Here is an 18,458-nt window from a genome sequence, read left to right on the forward strand (position 1 = left end):
AATGAGTATGTATAAGTATTAACATAACCTCTGACTCTTACCCTTGAAATGCACAACTACTGAAACGAAAAGCAGAGGACTCTGCAGCACTTAGGTTTTAATTCACACTAAGTGATATTGAAAATAATATTGAGCTAAAGAAAAAGAGAGCATTTTAGAACATGGCACTATTTATTTTCAGAAACCTTTCTTTTATTTACCTTACAAAAAGTTGAAGCAACACTTCCCTTGAGCCCCTGTGTAGAGAATACATAATAATGATGAGAACTTTTTATTTAATACTGTATGAAATGTCTGACCCTTGAGGCATAATAACACGCTCAAAATACACTTAACAGTACCCTCTGGCTAAAAAAAGTTTCCAGCTCATACTTAAAAAAATATCCCCTTTAGATGCTTACTTTGACTATGTGCCCAGAGTCAATGGCAAAAGTGCTTCTGTTTAGAAAGGATGGTTCGGCCAAAATTCAACTTGTTTTTCAGGAATAGGAAACCAAAGGGGGAAAAAAGTAGTAATAAAGGCCATACCAAATAAATCATTATTCTCCTTTACACCATTAAGTGAATGTTCACATGCATGCAAATCTTACTGTTCAAGCTAGTACTGGACAGCCCTTTCACAAGGAGAAGTTGCCAGTGCTGCTGTCTGATGTTGTGGGTGCAGGAAGACCAGGCTGGTTACGACACAGGCACAGCAGGAACAGGATTTTCTACCATCTCTAGCAACTTTTCAAACAACTCCGTATCAAACTAGTCACCCACAGGTTTTGACCGTGGTCTGTCTGCTTTTCATTTCCACTACAACGATTAATATTCATGTCATTTCAGAGCCAATATAATCACACCAGATTGTAAGAGACAATCAGGAAAAGCAGTTATTTTATAATTATCCACATCCATAAAAAAGGCACCTGAAATGTTCTGAGGGAAAACAGAGGAGAAAACTGGTCTTCACTTTCCCCTGCCAGACTGAAAGTCGAAATACAAGATTAACAAAGGGCTGAATTAACAAAGCAAGCTGAGAATCTTCCACCTGGTGGTAATAGCTATTGTTGGAACTCGGTGTCTGAGCCAGTGTTTCCACAGACATTCTTCAAGAGCACGAAAAAGGCATTCTCTCCCCCCAGCCATTTTTATTAAAAATACACTGAAAACTTCCAACAGGCAAAAGCTATAGAAAAACAGAATTGTAAGCCTTACGACAGATTTTCTGCAGCTGGCTTTCAAACTCACAAGTACGCATTTGCAGGTACAACCTTTAGCTGACAGAACATAACCACCTCAGTATACATGGCTGCACACAGCTACCAAAGGACAGTTTTTTGATCCAGGCCTCAAAAATGTACTAACCAAATAGTAAATCGACTTCCACACCCCCAAAAAAAACAAAAACAAATTCACAGAGTGGAGGTACTTTGTGGATAATTGTTCAGAGAAATGGCACTTCTGTCATCTGTCTTGACAAATACACTTTACATATACAACTGCAGAAATGAAGCAGCTGTGAGATGCATGCCTCATTTGTTTGAAAAGCTGTCTCCACTTTGTTGTTTAGCCTGCAGAAAGCAGAGGAAATACTAATATTCTTGAAAACTTAGACTGGCTTCTCACAAAACAATGAAAACGCTTATTCCCCCCCCCCCTCTATTCATATTTATTTCTGGCTATTGATTTCTACTTGCCCTTTGCTTCTCTGATTTTTGGCCAGCTCAACTCGCAAAGGATAACCCCCGAGGCTCAAGCCTTTCAAAGAGGATACAGCACTCTCTGCGGTTGGTTTATCCTTGTAATCAAGAAAAGCCCTGTGCTGTGCTCCTTGCCAATTCAGTCGTAAAGGAGTTACATGGAATTCCCTTAAAGCACATTTCAGCTCACTCACTCTTACACTGGGAGATATGTTCCCCAAGTACACGGTAGTAATCCTGCCAGATCCGTCTAATCTGGTACTTAAAGAATCACCTTCAACACAGTGTTTTCCTATTTCAGCTGAGCCCATAGCAGCCTGCGGTCTTATATTTTCAGCCATCGCCCTCTGATTTAATGCTGCTGGTTTTTTGGTATTTGCCAAGTCTGAATGTGCATCTTGGAGGGTCACATCCTTGCCAGCCAGCTTCTCCTTGTAGTGAAGACTCCTTAGGATGGGGATTTTTCCCAGCATCTCAGAGGTGACCTAAAAAGGAGGAAGACAGATACAATTATGAGATTTCTCACCTTCCAGAAAGAGACAACAACCATCAGCACCCATGTGAACCATAAAAAGAGGAACCTTATTATACTGCTACCATTCAGAGTGCCAGAGTATTCAAAATGTTACAAATTGCTGGCCTGATTCTGAAGTTGCTCCCTAAATACACACTGCAGGACAAAAATAAACATTAGTTACTCTTTAAGCAAGCAGCACAATGTAGATCCAGCAGGAAAATCAAAACCAAACTCAGAACTACTAGTTTTTGACATTTATTTATCAGAGTGCTTTCAGATTTGCATTCTCATTGTTACCCCTTAATATTTGCTTTGACTGAGGGCCTGCGCTCCTGCTCTGGCAGAATCTTACATGCCCGTAATTCACAAAACCATCAGGCACTTTCATCCTACAGATCTCCTTGTGCTCTTTTCCCCCAGAACAGGATATCCCGTAGGCTGGGTCACACAATAGGGAGGGACGATGGTGTGAAGTTTGCAGCTGGGGAGTGTGCCTTCAGCGGGGCTCCTCTGAACGTGGGCCCAGCTGGAGGCACGTTCTCTGGTTGTAGCACATCAGCAGATCACAGCCTCCCTCTCCCTTTTGTCATCTGACTTCACGCACCACCCGCAGCTACTCATCAAATCTCAGAACAGTCTGCTGGGTTGCGTCACAGAACGGAAGAGCACCCGGACCCAGCTATTCTTCAAAACTGTGAATCTTCTACCCCTTCCATCCACCCCCAGTTCACAAGCAGCTTTTCTGGAAGTGCTCTTCCTCTCAACAGCTGAACCCTATCCATCTCAGGCATGAGATGCCCTAGGCTGCATTCAGTGACTGGCAGGAAACACAGTGGTTCCCTGGCTAATGTGGTCTAGCTCTTGGCTTGCAAACTGCAGTTGGAAAGAGGAATAATTTGTACTTGGCTGCTGGACAAGCAGAACATCCATCAACAGAAGATCCAATTCTTAAATTTAGGGAGCAAAACAGAGCCCAGGAAAGTGACACCTGAACTAGCAGAGACGCAAGCTAGTAGCCCACACACACTGTGAGCAAGCCACTCTAGCAGGGTACTACACCCAAGCTTATGAGCTTCTATACTTCACAGAAGGCTGCACTGGACTAGCACAAGCATATCCTGGCTAGAATATGCTTGCAGGTCTCCCAGCTCAGATTTCCTTCATATCTCCGAGCCCCTCAACTCTTGGTTCTACAATTACAGTCGAAGTGAGTTTGTATCTGGCAGCACCACATCAAGTCTAAAATTCACAGATCTCCAGGGAGAGTAGCCTAGCTCTGAAGTGCCTGGAGTAAAACCAAAGACAGGGTGGGGGCAATAGTAGGTTAAGGTAACAGGAAAGCCAGTCAACAAAAGTCTGTTAAATATTCCCAGGGCTCCTCTTCTGAGGAGCAAATAAGCAAGTTTTATTTCAGGCTGAAACCAAAAAAAATTATAATTTACATAAAGCCTGTCCAACCTGTTAACATAAAACAAAACAGCCCAATAGGACTATCCAGTATGAAAGAGGCCACCTCCACTCTGCCACACTGCAGACCCAGAGTCAAGGTGTTTGGGATCATGCCCCTTAAACATGCAAGCTTTACGGGTGAGAACAATTTCTGAACAAATCTGGACTGATCTGGCAGCCAGGACAGAGAAGCAACGACTTCCTCTGGGGCTCCGGGAGCCCCTGTACTCTGAAAGGTACATGCCATTTTCAGATTTTGAAGTGTTATTGCTCTGCGGATTTTTGGACTGATTTGATTTTCTCAGCCAAGAATTCAGACTGCTGTGTTTGACAGCAAACTCCCCTTCCCTGGGCAATACAACATCAATGGCTGAAACCATCTTACTTTGTTTTTACTGGCTAAAAATTAGGAACATTTGTTGTCTTCTGTCAAATTTCTATGTGTAATGCTAATTAAACCAAAGAGGAAAAGCATTTTTCTATTCTCATGCAACTAATCACTCCTGGGTCCAAGGCACAACCTCAACCTCTCACCAAGTGTATGTACAGTTCCTTTCACCCTGAAATTAAAGTTGGTTCCCAAGGCATGGACTGGGTTTTCAGTTAGAGAAATCAATGCTACCGAGGGCAAACCCTCACCACTTTGTAGATTAAGGGAACCAAAGAAAAAGGCACTGAGAGGATGATCTCTGGAACTCCCACTGTTTTAAGGACAAACCAAGGAAAGGATTCAGATAAGCAGGAGGCTAGCATACTTTCTAAAAGATTTTGCCTGGCCAGGCTTCAACATGGCCTCTCCTCTCAGTAGAACGACCAGTAGTTTTTGGCATCTGTGAGCTCTTGGAGCTACTGTTTCAGGCTCCCTCCAAACTTGAGAAGATGTAGTTACAACAGCAGAAATATCTTCATAAGGGCTATGAACTGTTGTTTTCTATAAAAGGTGAAGCTCTGATCAAACACCACCGTAAAGTGAACCTATCAATACCTTAAATTCAGTCCCATGCAGATATGACAGAAAGTTGCCTTTACAGTACCAAACCAACAAAGGCAGATGATTTGGCACATGGATTTGTTTTATAATAGAAAACATTCTGTAAAACAACCTACATCAGACAAGTTCTGACACTGCAACTGACATCCTTCTGCCGCAAAAGAGAGACAGAGGATTTACCTTAAGGGTTTGTTTCCCTGAGGTCCTGGAGAATCTTTCAGCTGGGCCAAACTTCCTGAATACTTCCCTATTTTCCCCACTTTTTTATTGAAGGAACAACAGAAACTCACTTTGGGATTCCAGAGTTTCAAATCAACAAACCAATTCACTACCTTTTTTGGGGTGCAGGGGGTGAAAGCCAAAAGGGCAAAGGGGGCAGTGGGTGGCAGAGGAGAGGAAAAAGCTTCCTCTGCTCTGTTGCAAAATAGCAAACAAAAGAGCTCTGTGGTAGTACAATGTGTTGCTAATTATGATCATGCAAAAAGTTTCTTTTGTCTTTGGAGTTGTGGAGGATTGCAATGATTTATTTCCATGTGAAAACAGGCCAAAGATATTCTCCCTCTCTTTCAAACAAGCTGCACGTTTCTTGGTTCTGTGCTGTCTGGTCACTCCTTCCTAGCCTGACCTACTGCTTTAGGCTAAGCCAGACTTGGGTTCTACCCCAGGTCTCCTTGACCCAGTTATGCAGATCCGGGCAAACCCAGTGGTGGAAGCTTCTTCCCCTGCTCCCCCCATCCCTAAAAAGTCAAGGCCAAACCATTTATTGATGTTTGTAAACTTTGTACTGAGTGTTGGGATTTAGCTAAATGATTGGCTTTGGCAGTGAAGCCAGCTGAAGAAGTTTCTTATTACTCCTTGACCACCAATTCCCAGGCCAGTTCCATACTTCAGCCCTCTGGGGTTGGCCAACAGAAGTGTTTGTGGGTCTGTGCTATAAACTCAGTAATTGATGTGATTCAGGTTAAAAATAACTTCACCAAAAGCAATTCATCGTTTAACAATCCTGCCTACTCTCTGCCATAGCTCGGGAGAGCCTTGGGGAAAGAGGACAGCAGGGTAGATGAATTCTTCTGACACACAATTAGTGGGCTATGGGAGAGGAGCTGAGAAGGGAAACGTGGCCCCTTTCTGACAGAAACCTGAAGAAAACAGAGTCTTGGGTACTGAGTGCCAATACAAATCTCCCAACACTTAACCCCGAGCATCCACTCTTATGACACCTGGTTTGGTCCCAAAACAACGTAGTAGCAGATGGACTTCTGCAACTACTCTGCTAGAACATTAAGGCTCTCTTCAGCCTCTGTTATTCCAGAACAGTGAATGTGGCCACTTTCAATATTTTGCTGGGCAAAATGAAAGATGTATTTGTCCTCTGACAGAATGAGCAATGCTGACCCCTGATACAGCACAGGCCAAGCCAAATACTACTTTGATTTCCCTGGCAGCAGAAGTGGTGCAGTTCTGATGTACGGCACATGAGGGAAGGGCAGCTAGAGACTGGAGAGCACTCTAAGTCTGCTATTTAATTCTGCTTCACACAGCTACCCATCTGCACACACCAACTGATGTAGGAACATGCAGCTCAAAATGTAGAGAGACGATGGTGCTGCATCCTTTCAGGAAGGCTGTGAACACAACAATCAATGTTTAGCAGATCCACCAGCCACTCCAGGTATTTAGCTGGTAGGCAGAAGATGCCTGAAAAATTCATCTTTGCCCACCCAGAGGGGTCTCTGACCCAAGACTGTTCAAAAAGGCTTTCAGGACAGAGCCTGCTTCTCGTGTTGTCTCCTTAATCAGCTGCTTGTTTAAATGAACACTGAGCTCACAGGGTTTTAAAGCACAGAGAAAGCCAAGACAGCTGGGATGGGCCAGGACAGTTTAACATTTTATCATTCATTTGCACAAAATGTCCAAATATGTGCACGCAATCTGAGGGCATATTTCTGGGAGCTGGCAGCCCATGAAGTCTGCTAGTGTCCCTCAGGAGAAACTTATGCAACCCACATTTGGAATCCATCAGCAAAAACTGATTCTGTGGACTCTGTAGCAAGGGTCAGATTTGCAAAGGTGTTGAGATGTTTAACCATGCATGGAAGCATGCCCTGCTCACACTATCCCTCCACAAAGCTAAGCCTTGGCTAAACTAACCACAATTTTCTTCTGACGACAATGCTATGTCCCTGCTAAAGGTTCTGCCAGCTTGAGTTTGAGTGTGAAGTTGAACTTTAAAACAACATTATTTTACTTACCAAATATTCTATCACAGACCCAAATCAAAAGCTATTTTTTGTCAGATAGTTTCCATCTCTGTCACGGCACACTAAATTCTTTCAACTTTAGATGCAGGGATTCCCCCCCAGTTCATTTTATTTTGGGAAAAAAAAAAATAAAAAAAATTCCTACTTCCATAAAATTCTCAGCAGAAGAATGATTGAAAAAACAGAAGGAAATGCTTGCTAAAATATACTGATTTTTCCACCAACTACTCTCATTTCCCTATTCATGACCCCAAATATTTTAATTGGTCTGTATAGTTTCAATTTAAAATAAGCACAGCACAAATAACTTTGTAATTGTGACAATATAATATACAGTGTCACAGATAAAGATCATAGCTTCCCATACAAAATACTAAATGAGAAGCTGCTTCATGAGTTCAGAGTTCCCAGAAACAATGGGTTAGATTTGCAAGATAGATGAAGCCAAATAACTCTCCACTGGCATCCAAATACAGTTTTCCAGAGTGTTCAGCTCTTAGCAGCTCTTGCTGTCCTCCAAGAGCACATACTGATTTCTCAAAACCCTGAACTGAGATGGAGAAAGCTTCCCCATACACACACTGCAATACTGCCTCTGTATTAAGAAGTGTTTCCAGAGTGCCTAGCACTGATACTGACAATGCTTCTTTGGTATTGGTAATATTGTAGCTCCTGTACTTCCTTGCAAATCTTTAAATTGGCATTTCTGTTACGAAAATCACACCACGTAATTCACACCCTCCTGTCTGTAAAAACGTACAGCAAGAAACAGCTCAGTCGGAAATTCTGCACTGAGAAGAACTGAAAGAAGGCAACTGAGAACAAGTCATGCCAATCACCCCAAGAAGCAAATCTCTTACAGAAGAAAACCTATTCACCCCTTCCCATATCTGACACTTTACTTCTTTCCTACATAGCACATAACAAACAAAACCATTCCAGGAAAATACAGCACCTCTTTGAGCACAGAAATCTAGCCTGGAGACATGCATTTTGTTAGCTGCTTAAGTACTTTCTTACCTCTTTCCAGCTGAAAGCAGCGTGTGCATTAATGGCTATTTATCCTAACAGCTTCAGGAAAGCACATCCTTCAGCAATACCTAGCTGCAATCCCATGTTTGCAAACACCTTTAATTTAAGCTCTTAAATAATTGTCTTGGCTTGATCCAGCCATGTTCCCTTTTTTTGCAATGTATTTTACGCATCCCGAATCTTAACAATAAAGTTTAACTACCTTCTATTGACAAAACACCATAGTTAGAAGTGCGTTATTTATTTACTGACTACCTCTTGGTTCATTTAGTTTTCATCTGAGGAACAGGAATGCACCAGTAAAGCCAGGATTTGAAGGAGAAAAGGATGTAGAAAGAAGAATGAGAAAAGGATGCAAAAGCAACCAGGAAAAATCAAAGGACAAGCACTTAATTAGTCTGTACAAAATCCTGCATTTTTAACACCCTGTTGATTAACTAGACCTCCTACCTCCAAGACCCTCTGTGAAGAGTTGAGCATAGGAGTTAACCACCACAAGCACAAACAAAACATACACAAATACACAAGTTGTTCAGATCTCTGAGAAAGAATAATGCTATTTGCCACCTTCTTCATATAGACACAACACTTCCTTCTTGTCCCAAAACTACAGAAATGCAAATTTTTCCTGCTGAGGCTAGTATTCTCCAATATTCTTAGCTAATCAACATACTCTCTGAAGAACAGCCAAAAGCTGCTTGATGTGTTAAATCAACATGTAAATATTCAAATAAAGGGTCCATAGTGTAAAGTGCTCCCTTCTCAGTGAAAGCTGTAGGATATTCAGTGAGAGCTCTGCTTCAGACAACATCACTAACATGGAGATTACCAGAGAAAAAGTTTCACCATCTCATGCAAACTGGCTGAAGTCAGTGTGGCACAAGCTTTGGCTATGACTCTATGAAACATCTCTTCTCAAGCCTTACAGAGGATAAGGAGCTGTGGCAGACACTTCATTAGTCTATGAGACATACATTATTATATTTCTTTCTCTCTAAAAAGCCAAGAAACGCACAGGTAACATCAAATTTAATGCATCGCTTGCATCTGACTGACCTTTCATGAGCAGCTAAAGTTTCACAGAAATTCAACAGCACCTGCAAGGTTCCCCAGACCTTTAAAAAATGTCACTGCTAAAGGGAATGAGACAGAAAAGAAAAAAGAAAAGTGTTAGCAAGGCCACTTACTGAAGACTGAAGTCTTACACTAAGACAGTCAGCCTGTGATCAAAAGTATGTTGGCAAGATGGATGGAGCAAAAAGGGGTAGGCCTTCAGAACAATTACATTCAATAATATCCTAAAAAAAATAGTATTCAAAAATAATTCAATGGAAAAAATGCACTGGTACAGACAGTGCTTTTATTTATTTATTTATAACCTCAAATCCTCAACCACAAGCAGGGTAAAATACTCTCCCACTATAGGAACAAAAATAGTACTGGTTAGAATTGTTTGTTGTAGATACATTACCTTAACAAATTTAACTCTTTTTGCTGTTTGGCACATGCTTAACAAATAACTCTTTATTGCCCTAGAAGTATTCACTAATAATTCCTCAGTGGATTTCTGCAAGACATTGGTACACTATTCCTCATTTCAGTGTTCCTACTGTTACTCAGTCATGCAGGATTGCGTCTGCTCCCTAACTGGTTGATTTTAGGAATGAAAATTTAATGACAAAGAAAGAATTTTCCCAGCATGAACTTCCAGTAAAACAATTCACTAAATGCTCTTCTGAAACCATTTGTGAAGCTGTTAAAGTTTCTGACAATCTGAAGCACGGGTGGAGGGAAAGTCCAAACTCATAAAAAATAGCTATCAATAAATAATGACTTAAAGTAGTATAAAGCCTAGAGATACACTCTGCCACCTGAAAACAAACTCCAGCCACAAACTTAATCTATTGTTTGAAAGTTAATCTGCTACATAAACAGCAATGTACCAGCCACCAAGGTCCTTTCCTTTCACAACCAGAGCAGCACATACTCTACCACTCCCACGTGGCCTAAAGCAATGAAGTTCTCTCTGTGGTACAGGCTCCAGAAAATGAACAGAGCCAATCTAAACGAGCACTGAGTAAAACATAAGGTGGAGAAGCCCCTCAGCTTACATTGATTATTATACTACAAACAACTACAAGAAACAAAGCCTTAAAAATTCACAATGTTTCCACTTACTCTTGCCCCATATTCCATTTGGAACAGCAACTTGGGCTTCAGTAACGTATTTCTCCTCCTCACAATTGCCACTTAAAACCCACTGAACACAAATGCTGCTGTTTTGTTTCATCTAACTATCTAACACATTTACTCCTTTTCCAAGTATTTCTAACACAGGAAATGTGTTTACATGTAAAAATGAGGGACTGATCAACAGAATGTTGGTACCACTAAGCCACCATTAGCAGAAGTAACTTGCCTTATGCCACATTATTCCCCAAGGCTTTGGTCGTTTGCAATTGGTCTTGATAGTTCTTGTTGGAGTGAGTATATAATCCACAGTTAAATCATGATCACCAAGAAGTTCTTCTGCTATGTCGACCACCTACATGGAACAAGAGATCTGTTAAGCAGGTAAAATGAATTAACTAAAATCGCACACCATCCCTGATGTCTTGCAGCATAGGAAAATCTGCCAGTGGTGATGGAAACAAAGTAAAAATGCCACACCAACATCATGCCAAGCCTCTTCTCCAGACAAACCATTCATTCTCACATAGTTCTGACTCACCACTAAAGAGGGGATATTTTAACTTACCTGACAGTCATGCACAATAGTAACTACAGGCGTATCCTCCTGCACCGCACCCATTGACACCATCATCGCATACTCCATGTCTGCATAACCTTCCCCTTTTCCAATTCTCCAGCCTAAAATACACAAAAGTAAACAGTGATAGTAAGTGCAGGAACAGCAGAGTGGAAAGGTTGGTTGCTGTCAAAAGCATGCAATTAAGCTAAGCAGCCTGTAACAGATAAACCAAGCACAGAGTTGTAATTCAGAAAGAAAAAAAATAATTACATCAGTGTCTCTCATAGAATGCAGCTTTCCTTGTAATCAGCACTGAAATGAAAATAAAACATTAGTTTCAATGAACTCCTAAAGGAGCCCAGGAGCCTCCAATTCAGAATAAATCACATTTAGACCAATTCAGTTAATGCAGAATCCTGTTTACCCATTGTAATTAGAGCCCTCTATTCACGTCAAACATAGGTTAACTTTATGCGGGAAAAGAGGAACCCAGCTCACATACAAAAACCATGTTAGTTTTAGGCAATGGGTAAAGAATGGATAAAATCAGTGGAAAATTATTCACCACCAGCAGGTCTTCAAAATACTGGAAAATGCAAAATCTGATCCCCAAATTGGTACTGAATCAGCAGTAATACATGTGCTTTCACACGCCCTTGCAAGCAGAGCAGATCCTCTGAACAGGGAGCCCTGATTCTTAAAAAAAATTTAAATGAAACAAAAATTGACTGCTGAATAGTTCTAGTGAAGGCCAAAACACTGTCCTTCACACTCTAAATCACATTGCTGTTTGCCCACCAAGCTCTACCAGCACTGTCGTGAAGCAGGCACCAATTCTTCCTGGTTGAACTAGGATCAGTGACTTGTCACAGAGAACAGACAGAACTCAAGACTGTAATTCAGTTCCAAAGACATGTTTGGGTTTGCCAAAAGGAACATGTAGTGTAGCCTACTGAGACTGTGAATCGTGACTTAGGACCCTCCTCCTGAAAAGCTCCTGACAAGGCTTTAGCTTACCTTTTTCAGAGACAGCCACTGATCCTACAACAACCAAGTCCACTTGTGCTTTCCCTTCGAGACCTACAGGAACACTGTATTCTTTTATACCCTGCAAGAAAAACAAAATATTAGGTTTGCAGAGTGCAGTCTTTCAACCAGTGAGGCAGAAATCCAGAGTATTTTGATAAATCCAAGTAACTCCCCACATTTCAAAGTATTTCTTCCATGTATAGCCAAGTTGCATCTGTCTGGAAAGTTATCCTCTAGGGAATCCTAGAATAGATTCCCTACTACAGTGACAAGAATTTTGGCACACTTCAAGAAGGGCTGAGGGAGGTGGGCACTTTTTAAAGCAAGGTTATTTAGGATCAAAGTCTTGTATTTGGAAACCCTTTATTGGACAGTAATTTCTAAAAATTAGGGGCAAATGACACTTCCTACCCTATTATTACTACCAGCTCAAAGTCCTAATATGTAAATTTATGCCCATGAGTAATAACACAGCACTATACATTCATTAATTCTCATATACAAATCACAAAATTAATTTACACACAGACAGCTACAGCATAAAGATGTTAAACTGTTTGCCAGAAGTCACAACCAGGTACCCAAGCTGGATTACACTCCACACTGCAGCTACCATACTGCCAGTTTCCCTGTATCTGCATCTTTAAAAGCACCTTCCAAATCTGCCTATGTGTTCCCTGAGAATACATTCTTCAACACTTTGCTGCATGATCATCATCTGGGATGTGCCACTGCCAAGTTAAGCCATCTTTGCCCAGACCTTTTATCCGAGATGCTAATAAACAGAAAAACACACTGCTCGTGAGAAGTGGAAAGAAAAAACCTACAATCCTGCCTTTCTTTTTTCCTTCCCCTCTCTCCTTGCTCCCACCCCTCTTCAGGCTCCTTTCTAAAGAATATGTCCTAACAAAATTCTGTTGAGAGCTGCAGAAATTAAAACCTGGCTTTTACTTGGGATTTCCACGATCAGAAATTCTGAACTTTTAAAAAGGTATCTTCTGATCCATTCACTCTTAATACATGTGTACAGTGTAATGTAAATCCTTCTCGAATCAACGCGAGTTTGTGCTACGTTAATTCTCACAGTAAAAAGCCAAATTTTCTGTGTAGATCACAAAAAACCCCCCAAAATATCAGTAATTTGTAACTATCAGTAACAATGCTCATTAGCCACTTTGCAGGAGTGTGGTAAGAATTGTTTGCACAGTCCTTTGTAAATATAAACTGCTAATAGCATTTATTTGATAGTACTTTTGGTTGGGGGAAAAAACAGACACATGGTGGCAAGATCACAGATCAGATACAACGCTAGAAGCAGGTCAAGAGAAAGGTCTCTTTCAAAAGTGCTTTTCAATACCGAGAAGCTTAATTAGTTAACGACTTTAGTGGAACTTCCAACAAAGAAAGTCACCACTAATTGCCATTCATTTACAACCCTCGATTGTAAACAGGATTACCGTAGAATTCTATTGCCTTTAGCAGGAGATAAAGAACAAAATAAACCCACAAAGCTGGCCTAGTCATTCTGCAGAATTTACATTTTCATACCAAATAAAAATGCAAACGATACCACACGGGTTTCTCTGCCGAATAGCTTCAGCTGTTTAGCACGATACTTGAACGCAAGAGGGCAGCAACATACCACAATTCAAAAGAAAACCGCTAACGCATTTTTGCACCGGGGTGCACACGAGGGAATCAACGTTTCGTTAAACTTAGGATTCTAAACGAACTGATCTTTCCTGTTTAGTAACACCTAATATTCTATTGACCAGATTAAGCAAAAAAAAAGCAAACACTGAAATATTCCTCATATGGTTCACTAGATGAAAACTGCAGAATATGGGAGTGCTATTTATTAGAAACCTAAAGAACTCACCTACTAAAGTTGCTCAATGTTCTAAAAAGCATTCAGAAAATATTAATACCATTCTTTTAATAAAATATAATGAAAATACTACATTTCCTCATGATTTAACTATCAACAAAAAAATTAATGGTGGGTAAGTACCTAAAAATCAGGAATAACACTCTAGCAGAACAATATGTCAGGTAGCACTTGGTTTTCCAACTTTTAGTTGGACTATTGTAACACAATGCTCCTCCACCACTTAATTCAGACCTCCCCCATTCTTCATTCCTACTTGAGATGTAGCACATATTCGCAGGATCTCCTTCGTTGCACCTAGAGGTGGAACAATCTTATTGAACAGTCCACTTCTCAGACGTGGCATGGGAACCAACAAAGTCTTCCTTGCCTGTGTAACAAAAGAAGTTCTCACATTAAAAGTAACTGAGCTCATTTTACACTAAAGAAATATTTTTATTGTCCTTTAGGTCTCCATGTTGTTTATCTCATTTGCTATTGATTAGTTAGCACTGCTGATGGTGTAGTGCTTGTAGATGAATGCCGTCAAATATGGCAAAATCCCAGGCAAGGTTTATTTGAGAAACAGATGGCAAGACATGACGGTTGATTTAAAGTCCGTACCACACATGAATTACATGTATAAGCTGGTGAACACACACAGGTCTGAGGTAAGTCTGTCACACGCTCATGTTGTGATAAACATAAGGCAATTTGAGGTAAGGCTACCTTACATGTTTTGGGGAATAAGATGAATGTAAACATGTAAACTGTCATGCTTCCAATGATAGGGAAACTGCTATTGCTCTTTAGAAAGATATTAATTTCCCCAAACTCTACGTGCACCTTTGCCATTTGCCAAAAAAAAATGTAAAACCATGCTTCCATGAACACCTTCATGGGGCTAAGGACTGGTAAAACTCCCACCAGAGAAATTGCAGCGCTTGGCCATGAGACGCCACCAAGCAAAGTGGTCCCACTCTCCTCAGGGGTGCAACAGTGCTGTTACCTGCAGCGCAGCTAGCCGAACACCTTCGAGAGGTTTGTCAGGATCTACTTTAATCTCACGTGCTCTGATGAACATATCCAGCTCTCTAATAGAGCAGCAAGCCTGGTGAGACCCCTGCGTGAAGAGAGGAATCAAGAGAGAACATGTTCACTTACTTCTAGCGTTAGAAAGCGAGCGTTCTTCTGGGGAGCATCAGGATTTATTTTTACAGTCTTGGCAGCTTTGAACTCCTGTAAACCCAGAAGCCTTGTCGCAGCATGCGAGGCACCCTATTTTCATAAGATATCAGCACATCACCAAGGAGTCCACAGCAGAGATGGGCATTTTACACTCTTTCATCCTACAGAGAAATGGATTTCCCCAGATTTTAAATATGAGGGACATACTGTTGATTTTGTGATGTTTTCTATGAGAAACTCTCACATACCAACAGACACTGAGCACTTGGCTAGTATCTTGCAGTCCTCAGAAAGACGGGATCCAAGTGAGTCACTTTGCTCAACTGCACCTATACGCATGCCTAACTGACAGCTGGAGACATTTTTAATCAATGAATGCAAACAGATTCCTTTAAACACAAGCCAGAATTCTTTCAGATTATGACTTTCTGGACAAGGTTGTCTGTATTTTACAGACACTATATTCACCTTCCATTAGACCAGGTTGCTCCAAGCCCTGACCAACCTGGTCTCGAATGCTGCCAGGGATGGAGCAGCCACAGCTTCTCTGGGCACCCTGTGCCAGCACCTCAGCACCCTCACAAGGAAGAACTTCTTCCTTATATCTAACCTAAATCTGCCTTCTTTCAGTTACGGAACTCAGAAGACTCATTTCTTAGGTGAGTAAGGTGCTCAAGCTTAACAGAGTACACATTCCTCTTGCAGCTTAAGCTGTCATTGCCTTGGTTTAGGGTGTGATAAAGCCTCAGACTTCCTCCACTTGCTTCATCACCTACCTGACCTTAATGCCAAACTAAGGAAGAATGCTCCTGTCAGTCCTTTGGGCAAAACCAGAGCCCATGTTCTCACATTCTCCTAACACTAAAACACCCAACATCCATCCCCAAAATGCTGATTTGGTCATCATTTCTTCAATACATGGCAGGTAAGTAGCTGCACACTCTAAGCCTGATTTAAAACAGGTAGACAGTGAAGCAGTGGCCTAAGTAAATGAATACTTTAAAGTCGTATTTCTCTCCTCGCCCATCTCCTCCTCCCAGCCATCAAACTGGGGACACAATGAAACCAGAGGAAGAATTCTCCCACCACTGTCCAGCAACACTTTGCCAGTAATACCTTGAACACCATTCACATTTTAGCAGCACAGCGTTCCCAGGCTAAGCTCTACAAGATGGGTGACTTCAGCTTTCCATCCCAACGCACCTACTGAATGCCCTGGCAAGTGAAATCAGTTCAGAATGCCTCTGCTCCCCCATCCATAAATATATTTATTGCGTTTACAAGGCGTTTTTGTACCCGCTGATTAAACACAGCACACACCTGCCGTGTATCGTCAGGTACAGACGCCTGTATTTCTTTACTCGCCGTTAAGTTACAGGTATACGCCGTTCGCACGCTGTTTTTCGGAGCTCTGCCACCACAGCCACAGACCAACGGCACCCCCCGCAAGAACACTGCCTGCTCAAGCGGGGGAGATGCGGGGGGAGCTTCGGGGGCTTTGGACGGAGAAAGAAGAACGGAGCGGCCCAGACCCGCCGCAGGCGGGTCGCCGTACCTTGAAGTTGGGGATGCGGCGGTGCACCGGCCGCGGGAAATCGGCCAGCCCGCTGGCCTCCAGGTAGTCCCACACCTTCTGCCGGATGTCGCCCTTGGAGGCACCTGCGGGAAGGCAGAGCTGAGCCCACCGCCGGGCGCCTGAAGGGGGAGCCCGGCCACCGCGGCCGGGCCACGGCCCCCCTTCCCCTCCGCCCTTCCCTCAGGCCAACGGTCGCCCCAAGCCGCCGCGCGGTGACGTAACGCGCCGCGCGGTGACGTAACCCGCCGCGCCGAGGCTCACCCCCCTCCATGGCGGCGGCGGCGGCGGCGGCGGCGGCAGGACGAGGAGGAGGAGGAGCCTCCGCCGTGTGCGCCCGCCCCTCGCACGCGTGTACGGTGGCGGCGCTGGGTCAAACAGGCTCGAAGGCGAAATGGTGGAGTTGCGGGGTTAACGGCGTTGGGAAAGATGTTTACGATCGTTAAGGGCAGTCGTTCCGTCCGCGCTGCCGAGGCCACCGCTGAGCCTCGTCACTGAGAGCCTCGTCGACACGTCTGTGAGCACTTCCAGGGGCGGTGGTTCCACCGCTGTCCTGCCGGTTCCAACGCCTGACCACGCTCTCAGTGAAGAAATTGTTCCTAATATCCAGGCAAAGCTTCCCCTGGCGCAGCTTGAGGCCGTTTCCCGCTGTCCCATCGCTTGTTACTCGGGAGAAGAGACCCTTTTCCTTGTTAAACCTCAGCCTGTGCCGTGGTGGAGGGATGGGGATGGCTGCCAGCGAGGTGGCCGTGCTGTCCATCTGTCCCCCACAAGAGCCCCCTTTACAGCATAAAGGCTATGAGGGACCCTTGGCCTAACGGTGAGCCCTTTCCTCAGGTGTCAGGCCTGCCGTGAATGGGGTGTGCTGAGGAGAAGCGTTGCCTCACACAGCGTGTGTGCTTGGAACAGTCTCAGCTCCCTTCTTGGGGTGCCTCTGGCTGCAGGCAGCTTCCCTGCTGTCAAGCGGTGCCCTGTGGCTGGGTGCCCCCAGTGGCACAGAAACAGAACCATAGAATCATATGGTTTGGGTTGAAGGAACCTTAAAGCTCATCCGGTTCCAGCCCCCTGCCATGAGCAGGGACACCTTCCTCTAGAGCAGGATGCTCCAAGCGCCGTGGTCTTTTCAATGGTGTATTATAGCAATGGGGGAAAAACTGCCTCATTTTCCATAACACAAACACCCAAATAAATTATTTTTTCTGTTTAAAATTGGCTGGTCGCGAATAAAGCAATATCCAGCCTTTACGTGGGCTTCCGAGTCTGCCAGCTTCCAGAAAGTACATTTCTCACTTTCATTTAACAGGATGATAAATGATTTGTTTGCAGGATTTATTATGTATAGAATTAACGTATTTGACAATTGCCCCGAGAAGAGGGAGAACATTGAGAATCCTGACATTCCTGAGCAGAGTGGGATGGAAGGGTCATGGGAACAATGAGACAGAGGTTTATTTTAAAGTGTGTCGGGAAGGAGATGGAGGGGGGGAGAAATGGCTTTTGAATTTGGTTTCTAATCTGCTTGGCTTGGATGCTACCGATACATATCCACCACCAGAGCTGACTGTTGCTCTGCCAACCAAAAAGCGGAACAAATTCGGATGCTCTCCTCTGAATAGTTGCAGATGTAGCTGGGCAGATGCAAACGCCTTTTCTCTCTGTGGCTGCTGATGATTGCTGAACTGCTTTCTTTCTGTTTCACAGTGCAAATCAAAGGCCAGGACTCCGCTGGGCTCGGGAGTCTTTCCCCCTCCAACTATGTGTGTTTGTCAAACTCAGATTAATATCAGTATATTGGGCTGAATGCTGCGGAGCAGCTGCGCTGAGCCTGAGGCTTCACCTTTCCACCCAAGTCCCTCGTAAGCATTCAAAGAAAGTACTTAGAGCCCCTGTTCTGCAACGGGGTGCATTTAGGAAGAGTCTTTTCACTACCTCGGAGTGCTGCTGGAGCCAGTGGGAATCCATCCAGGCATAATAGACCACCCATGTGGAGCTGGGCCTAAATGTTTGAAGCTCATTCCTCCACTTCCTACTCACGGAAAACTCCCAGCGACTTTGATATCTCTGTGGGGAGTTTGGGATCGGGCCTTTGGTGAGCAATTTACAGCCTCTCTCTA

General features: G+C 43.2%; 2 protein-coding genes across 2 annotated transcripts; both read right to left on the minus strand.

Annotated features, from left to right (window-relative positions):
* Positions 1–1,638: 1,638 nt before the first annotated feature.
* On the minus strand, positions 1,639–2,186 carry MTHFSD (methenyltetrahydrofolate synthetase domain containing). The gene has a single exon (XM_065662966.1). It carries the CDS (start codon positions 2,156–2,158, stop codon positions 1,655–1,657), a length of 504 nt encoding a protein of 167 aa, XP_065519038.1. The 5' UTR covers positions 2,159–2,186; the 3' UTR covers positions 1,639–1,654.
* An 8,150-nt stretch (positions 2,187–10,336) lies between these two features.
* LOC136005384 (methenyltetrahydrofolate synthase domain-containing protein-like) lies at positions 10,337–16,630 on the minus strand. Its single transcript, XM_065662812.1, has 7 exons — positions 16,609–16,630; positions 16,327–16,430; positions 14,593–14,706; positions 13,861–13,974; positions 11,705–11,795; positions 10,694–10,806; positions 10,337–10,480 (listed from the first exon to the last, which is right to left on the minus strand). Exons 1-7 carry the CDS (start codon positions 16,616–16,618, stop codon positions 10,337–10,339), a joined length of 690 nt encoding a protein of 229 aa, XP_065518884.1. The 5' UTR covers positions 16,619–16,630.
* Between the last annotated feature and the right edge of the window lie 1,828 nt (positions 16,631–18,458).

Source organism: Lathamus discolor, chromosome Z (assembly GCF_037157495.1).
Source record: "Lathamus discolor isolate bLatDis1 chromosome Z, bLatDis1.hap1, whole genome shotgun sequence".
NCBI classification, from domain to species: domain Eukaryota; kingdom Metazoa; phylum Chordata; class Aves; order Psittaciformes; family Psittacidae; genus Lathamus; species Lathamus discolor.

Coding starts and splice junctions, on each gene's coding strand:
- MTHFSD (XM_065662966.1), bottom strand. CDS start 2,158: ATGCTGGGAAAAATCCCCATCCTAAGGAGTCTTCACTACAAGGAGAAG.
- LOC136005384 (XM_065662812.1), bottom strand. Junction 14,707..16,326: donor GCCGCATCCCCAACTTCAAG/GTACGGCGACCC, acceptor CTCTTCACGCAG/GGGTCTCACCAGGCTTGCTG. Junction 10,481..10,693: donor CTATTGTGCATGACTGTCAG/GTAAGTTAAAAT, acceptor TGTTCCATGTAG/GTGGTCGACATAGCAGAAGA.